This window comes from Notolabrus celidotus, chromosome 12, assembly GCF_009762535.1.
Source record: "Notolabrus celidotus isolate fNotCel1 chromosome 12, fNotCel1.pri, whole genome shotgun sequence".
NCBI lineage: Eukaryota > Metazoa > Chordata > Actinopteri > Labriformes > Labridae > Notolabrus > Notolabrus celidotus.
In genome coordinates, this window is record NC_048283.1 from 34,823,352 (window position 1) to 34,831,806 (window position 8,455).

The following is an 8,455-nucleotide window of genomic DNA, read 5'->3' on the forward strand; positions in this document are numbered from 1 at the left end:
CTCTACTTTCAGCGGTCGGCCATTGTGTTTGCAGCCGTCATACTGCTCTCCCACTCACTCCATCAGAAAGCAGGCCTGTGTAGGGGCCTAAATGAATATTGATTCTCCCTCCAGTGCCGAACACTGCCGGGGAAAGAAAAAGGATGAGTGCGATGTACACGATGAGCAGAATGGGCCTGATGGGGAGAGAATAGAGGATGACGATTAGGATGATGGTGATCATGATGACGATAATGGTGATGGTGATGATAATGACTGTGTTAGTGATCAGTGAGCATGATGGGGGCCATCATGTATGTGATGCGTGTATGTACATGTCTTTGATGGTGCAGTATTGTACATCCAATCAGAGTATTGATGCTTCAATGAGTGGTTGACATGATGATGAACAGCGAACAGTGAGAAAAGAAGCAGAGACAGTTGTTAAAAATCAAGTTCAATCTTTAATGTCAAAAATGAAATGTGTGGATGCTTTTAGAGGGATGAACATTTCATTTCATCTCTTTTCTGTTACACATAAATCATCTGAAACATTTGTATTGACAATCTTCAAATCCCCAAAATATTATTTTTTCTAAATTGAAGAAAATCACAACAACAAAAATGAAAATTTAAACTAAAAAGAAAAGACAATAATTCAACTGTTGTGTCTTTGAACATGTGAAAATTCATTACATCACCAACTTAAAGAAAAAAACGCATATGCATGAAGAACTTTGTAACCTCAGAGAAGAAAGCATATTTACCTTTTTATCTTATCCTTCAACACTCACAATATTAGATGCATTGTAAAATAATTCAAGAGGATATCATTTCATTTCCTTTAGTTGCATGGCATCTATAAAGTGGTTTATGTAATTCTGGTGGTTATGAGGGTTGCACGGTAACTCAGCGAGCACCAAAACCTCTTTCCTCCACTGTCAATCTAAATAAGTGATGTTTAACCTGAGTTTAGCATAGCCCGAGAGAGAGGAGTGAAGTAAGACAAGCAAAACGAAACAAGAATTATGTTAAATGAAAAAGAATCCAACAGTGTAAAAAGAGGAACTCTGTGAGAGACTTCCTGACAGACTTTTGGCCTAACACGGACTTTAACTGAATTCAAAACAAACATTCCTCTGTTAGTTTTCTCTCCTCTACCCTTCCAGTACTATATTATGAGAGGCTCCATCCAGATAGACCACCATCTCTTCTCCTTCCTGCTGCTCTGTCTGCTGCACCTCCTCCTCAACTGTCCCCGCCTCTCCATACACGCTTCCCTCCACCTGTAAGGTGCAGTTGTCCAGCTCAGTCACGATGTAATGTGTCCCTTCATCGTTAACAATAACCTGGGTCAAACCTTCCTTCATCATCTGAGACGCAGCGAGCTGCAGCACCTCCTGCATGCCCTCCTGGCTGCTCTCCTGGATGACCTGCATCTCCTCCTGCTCATGCTTCACATTTGACTGAGTCTCTCTTTGCTCAGTCTCAGTCTCGACTATCTCAGGGGTCACAACCTCATGAACGACAGCTGCCTCTCTTTGCATTTCCTCCTGTTGACCCATTTCACTGACCGCGCTGAGCAGAGCATCTAAAGCTGTGGACGACTCTGACACGACACTCTGACTTTGTCCTGCTACAGCGACTCCTCCTCTGGCCACGACCCGCAGTCCTTCCCTAGCCTCCCCAGACTCCAGGACCACATACTGGGTGCTGCCTCCAGCCAGGTGGGCCCCAGCAGACGCCACTTCCCTGCCCGAGGCGATGACCTGTCCGTCTTCGGTGATGTGGAGCACCTCCGCCACCTGTCCGGCCATGGCCAGCGTCTGCAGGGTGGCAGCAGCAGACTCCTCCAGGGTCTGGTCGATGGCCACCTCCCCGTCGCTGTAGCCCTGAATGATGATGACCTGCTGGATGGAGCCGTCATGGCCGGGCAGGTCAGACAAGCCCTTCTTACTCACAGGAGATTCCACAGTTTCTGTTTCCACAAAGGTTGCCCCCTGACCCTTCAGGCGACACTCGAAAGACTTGGACACGATACCTGGGGAACACAGAGACAAATATCTTAGCACAATTCAAAACTTTTAGAGTATTGCGTCTTTGTGAATTTTACTTGGAGACAGCAAAAACTCAATGGAACAGCAAAACTGAAAATAAAAGTGCTTTGTATAACTTGAAAATCCTTTGATAATGGATGTGTCACGTTCAAACTGCCTCCAGTGTTGTACAATGAATGTGGAAATGCAAAATCAGCAGTTCATGCATTGTCCACTTGAAGCAGCCTCAGAGAGCGACCAAAGAATGACTGTTTTTTTACACTACAAGCAAACATGGTTAAAACTTGTGACAAAGTCCAGTCTCAGTCTGTATAACTAACTTCTTTATTTATGACACATGGACACATATTTATCATTCTTCATAAAGCCAACACATTCTATCTGTGTGCACGTGACTCAGTGTTTCATTTCTGATTGGTTGGGTATTTATTATGTATAAATATCAGGTTAAACCAGCCCCCTTAAAACCTTGAAAACTGTGTTAAAAAACCTAATTGAACCTAATTGAAAATGGATGGAAGTTGAGTTCTAATATTTTTAATAATAATAATAATAATAATACATTTTATTTAAAGACGCCTTTCTCGGCACTCAAGGACACCGCACAGATAGAAATATATACATACACGAATTCACATTTTTTAGTTTTTACATATGGTCTGAAATATCATAGGAAGAACGTTTTTGTTGATTATGGTTCCCAGGGCCTTTAAGGCATTTATGCAGCTGAGAAAGCAACAGGTGCTACATGATTATTATTATTCATTCAGTCAGTGGTTGAAATAGAAACACATGAGGACAAAATGAGGTTGAAAGTGAGACAGAGAGGATGTTTTGGATTCCAAAAACAGAGTAACAAAGAACAACGTTTAAGATCCCATCACAGGGAACAAAAATAGGTACAACATGGACCACACATGGCTGTTCTTTTCAGCTTCACTTCCTCTCATTATCTCAGTAACAAACAACTGTTGAAGTTTCTCTGTTTCTCCAGCCATCACTGTGAAAAAAGAGGAGAGCTTTAAGAAAAGCAAGCTGCTAGAAAAGGTGATGTCACACTTCACATATTTGTGTCACTTAAAGCCTGAAAGGAGACAGAATACAGAGATATTAGTTTGGCCGATGAGCGCTGTGAGATGCGGCTGCTGGTGCTAATTGAGCCACACTGTGCCCTCTCAGATCACAGGTTGCCATGGCGTTTCCAAGGTGATAGGAACGGTGTTAGAAATGCCATTGTTTAAACAGTGCCAGGCGAAGACACTTGTAGACTAATCTATGCAGAAAAATGGGGATTTGAGGCAGCGATGAAGGGATTCTGTTTTCTCCTCACGGCTTCAGATGAACTCATTGTAAAGACACTTCAAAACACACAATACTGCCATGTTGAGACGACACCAACCCTAATCTGTTTCTAGTTTTCACCAATGACTTGCATTTTATAGCAAATTCTGATCGTGCACTTTCATGAACCCTTTGAGATTTTAAAAACTCTCATGGAAATATAAACTTTTCAGGAAATAACAAGAAAACCTGTTTTGAATTGGTTCCTGAAAAGTTGACATTTGGAGGTACAAGGTTGACCACCCAGGAGTGGAGACAAGATCACAGATCTCAGAGTACATACAGGAACAAACTCATCAATCATTGATGTCCCTATCTCCCCCAGACACTTAATGTCCTGCATTCACAGGGTGACAATGTGATCAGAAAGTCAGAGCTGTGCTGCAAACAGTCTCTGACCCAGCTGTGCCCCGTCCTCCTCCTCCTCCTCCAGAGTACACAGGCACAGAGGTGTGTTAGCTTTGACTCTCGCTCTTATTGGACCAGTATGCAGTGAGAGCACAAGTCTTTGGATTCACTCTGGAGATGGACTCGGTACATTTTGAGAGCTGGAACATACAGAGGTGGAGGAAATTTTCCTGTGTCTCCAACATAAGAGTGAGCTGTTACGACATGGACAGGAAAAATGTTCATGTGGAAGTCTTTAAGGAAGCACCTTTTCATCAAAGTGGCTGCACCAGTAGAGATGTACGATACAGATCATTTAAAGCTGATACCGATAACTGATAACAACCTGCTCCTGATGGACACTGACACTAACAAGAGAACCAATATATTATACTTAAGCCCAAAATTATTCACACGCCTGTCAAATACAAGAAATGTCTACATTTTTTTCACTGACACCTAAGTATTTCACCTCAGATTTGATATAAATAGGACACACAAGAAATGTTGTTGAATCGATTTTAATCCACCCTTATTTGTAACGATTTTTTACCGTCTTGCGATATATCTTTACATCCCTACTTGCAGCAAATGCTTTGCAAACTATTACCAAACTATTACTTTCCTCTGAAACTAAGATACATGCCCACACGGGTGACGCCATTTATATTCTCTCATCAGGTGCAGCAGCTTGCATTCAGTTCACATTTAACATTTGACCCTAATATGAGTGCTACATTGCCTAGTTCTGATCATAAGGGGAACACCTAATCTGTTTAGTGTCTTTATCTGTCTTTACATTTCTGGTTTACATTTCCCCTCTTTAAAGGCAAACAGTTAAGAATTGTACACTGGTGCAGCAGAACACAGGCACCGAGTCTGTGAAGTGAATATCCCCCTGGATTCTACTATTTGTATCTCAAGCGACAGGCACAGCAGTTAGTGTGTGGATGGAGTCAGCACTGCTGCAGACAGCCAGAGGAAGTTGGCATTTTGAGCAGCAGAGGTTACCTATTTACACAGAGTCCATGCTAACTGCCTACGCCAAAACGCTGCGAGCTGAGAGGTCGGCTGGAGAGGACAATAACTCTTTCTGCTGCATTACCATAAAACCTGTTTATATGTGTGTGCGTGTGTGTGTACTAAGAGAAAGAGGGCACATCAATGTTTGAACTCCTGACCATTTGTGTATGTTCAGCTTGGTGAATCTCAGTTTTGTCAGTTTGTGCCAAATTCGTGTTAATGTATGTATTTATGTGTATTTGAGAAATCCCATGTAGTGTGTGTGTGAGTGTCGATATGTGGGTGGAATGTTAAGGTCACACTTTACCCATGCGTGGCTGCGAAAAATGTGCCACTATATATGTTCATTTGTATGTATATGCCAGTCTCTGCATGTGCCTGCTTATATGTGTGTGTGTGTGTGTGTGTGTGTGTGCTGCGGGGGTGGTGAGGCTATGCGAGTGTGTCTCACATTAGCCATGGGGTGCTGTCGGCGGGGCCCAGCGGCAGCCCGCTGAGGTTTATGGAGTGTCACTCAGTCGCTGCAGCCGTGAATCAAGTTAATGTTGCAGATCCCATCTCTTCAGTTGTCCTGCGCTCCCGGTGGAAGAACAACATTTGAACAGCGTGATTTGGCCCCGGCGAGAGGCTGATGCCTGTTTAATATGTGTTTTGAGTGTTCTGAGTGACTGATTCCTTTAACAGGAAGTGGGAGAGAGGATGAGATAGAGAGAGAAGGAGAGAGAGGCAGGCTGCTTTATTGGCTGTGATCTGAAACAAGATGGAGGCTCTCAGAGAGGAATAAAACAACAGGAGGAAAAAAGGATGCAGAGATGTGAGGTGATTTTCATTCCAGATGACGGAGATGTCTTAAAAGAAGTCGTAGCATTTAAAGCAATCAATAACTAATAATAAACCTGTGCAGATTCAAAAGGGACATTTCACTCATTACAGAAACAAACTGAACTTATCTGCACAACATATTCAAACGGCCCTCAAAGGTATACCATGTCTTTGCCATTCTGTTCTTAATACCAGTGACCCCTGGTTTATGACAGACTTAGCAAAACGCAGGAGACAAAGAGTGACAGTGAGGAGAGGAGGAGTAAAGTGAAGGAGTGAAAAAAGAAAGAACAACAAATGAGGCTAAACTTTAGATTTGCAGATTTTGCAACTAATAAAATGTTGACCAAAACTGATGCAATTTCTTGACACTTACCATTGCATAAGTATTATTTTTGAATTGCATGGTTTTATTTTGTCCCTTTTGGCAAAATAGAATGAAAGATACTGAGATGAACATCATCCTACCAGAGACTCCTCTGAGAGGATCCTTAGGTTATCTCTGGGATGTGAACTGTTTGTGTGATGTGACTGAGGTCTTTACACCACTAGGCATGTTAGCGTCAGGTCAGTGCGGGAGCCTTCCTGCTCAGTGTACGGTACAGATGCAGTTATTGATCAGCGGATCAATAAGCAGGCCAGTGGCGAGGGCCCGGGGCCTCTAAGTGGCATTACTTCAGCTCTGAGAGGCCGCCGGGGGAGCGGTCAGACAGCACTTACCAGCAGTTAGAGAAATTAACCTTAACACCGAGACACCAGCACACACACAATCAATTACAGCCGCAGTAACACAGGTCAGCTCGCTGCAGATGTAAGCTCACTCACACATGCACGTGTAATCAAGCGGCTGGACACAGGCATACATGTTAGTCTTGTTATTCCTGTAAGAACAGTGCACTGGTTGTATTCCCTAAACATAAATGTAACCCTTGCCCTTGACTTCATAATGTACCCTACACTAAATCCTAACCGGTTCTCACAATAGGAGAAGACGACAAGGGGTTAAAGGCAAAGAAATCAACCTGAATAGACACTACAGCCAGAAAAGTCAATTATACTATATCATACCATAACACAAAAGGGAGAAAAAAAAACTGCTCACCAAATCAATTACAAGGTCAATGGTAGGACCATGAAAGAGCCAGAGCTTATGATCAATTCTTAACTACAGCACAAAACCCTTTACAATCCTTTTACCAGCCGATTACCTTCAATTATAGATATGAAGCCCCGTCTTAAAAAGAGCACATGGAGACCCTTAAACCTGACACACACACACACACACACACACACACACACACACACTGCTGTTATTTGTGGGGGGATTTTTACACACAGGCTGGAGGATGTGTGTGGCTTTTGAAGGTGACACTGCTAAGCAGATAAAGTGTCAGTTCTGGGTGGATCCAGGTCACCAGGGAAGGCCTAAATATGAGAGAGTGTGTGTCTGTGTGTGCAGAAATACACCTTTATCCCTGTGTATTTCATTTATGTGTATATGTTTGTTTTTTTAACAAATAAAACAGTTTCTTTATTCATTTCTAGGATATTGCTGCTTTGCATTATTTTAATAATTGTATGCATCATCCTCTTTTCAAGTCTTTTTTTTGCATAACATGAGATGTTCTGCTTTGCATACTTCATCTGCATGTGCATCATTCTATGTCCTCTCATGTGTGTGTGTGTCAGGATTGTCTTTGGTGGGGATGTGTACATGATGACCTTACCAGCCACTCCCCCACCTTGGGGCCTCAGGCAAACCTGCATGTATTTCTAATGTGTGTATACGGGTGTCTGCCTCTGTGTGAGCGTGCGTGTGTACGTGCAAACTAGCAGGTCAGCCGAGGTCCAGCTGGTGATGGCTCTACTTTGTCTGGTAGGGACAGCCGCTACTGTCACCTTTACAAACGCCATGAATCAACGCCAGCGAGGACAGGCCGGCCGACCAAAAAACAACCAATTATACAGCAGCCAGATTGACACCGGGTGGACAGGGCAGAGAGAGAGAGATGGAGACGCACCGAACACACCCCAAGGACGAATAAACAGAAGAGAATGAGGGCACGGACTGACAGAGGGCCTTCTGGGCAGCTACACCAATGTTGGCTCTGAAGGCCGAGATTCATCCATCAGAGACTTTATGGAGGGTAAAGAAAAGTTAAAACCTTTAACAAAAACTTCACAAATGAACAAATCTCCTTAATGTTTGTCTCTATTGTCATATCAACTAAATATTCAGGGTTTAACATGTTCACAAAGGTCCCCTCTGACACACAGGAGGAGATGTGTTTGATGGTTTTTAATAGTGTATCCAGTTTTCTGTGAGAAACAGGACAGCTTTTACAGCTTAAAATCTTTACTTTTTATAATATGAGTTTTCCAGGTATGAGAGGTAGGTATCCGTCTGGCAGGAAACTTGTCGTCCCAGAAAATCCTTATAAATTGTTTTCGTGTTTCTTTACTTTGTAAAATATTTGCACTGTTTGTCGTGGAAGCTGAGAGACTGAATGATTGTTTGCAGAATCCAGATTGTGGTGTCATTTATGGGCATAAAATACTGAGATGTGATAAGAGAGCGAGCCAGGTTGAAATTTGAGGAGGATGTTGAGCGATTTGGTGCTACACAAGGGTGCATTGAGATAAACTGTTTTACCAGAACATAGATTAACAGTCCATCCATCAATACGAAACAAAGAGGGGACAAAACCTCATTAGTAGTCTTGCACTTAAAGAGTAACGTGCATGTTTTCTTTATTTTGGCTTTTTATGTTTTTTATGTTGAGATAACTGCAAAGAAACTTTTACTGATATTTATCTTTAGCAGACTGGACTACTGTAACGGGGTC

General features: G+C 42.6%; 1 protein-coding gene across 2 annotated transcripts in view; it reads right to left on the reverse strand.

The window, feature by feature from the left end:
• Nucleotides 1–423: 423 nt before the first annotated feature.
• The window catches only part of znf407 (zinc finger protein 407), a 201,636-nt gene continuing 193,604 nt past the window's right edge, over nucleotides 424–8,455 (reverse strand). For both annotated transcript variants that reach the window (XM_034698372.1, XM_034698373.1), the window contains exon 10: nucleotides 424–2,020. In XM_034698372.1, coding sequence (XP_034554263.1) covers nucleotides 1,137–2,020 — 884 coding nt within the window. In that variant the 3' untranslated portion in view covers nucleotides 424–1,136. The remainder of the gene's footprint in view (nucleotides 2,021–8,455) is intronic.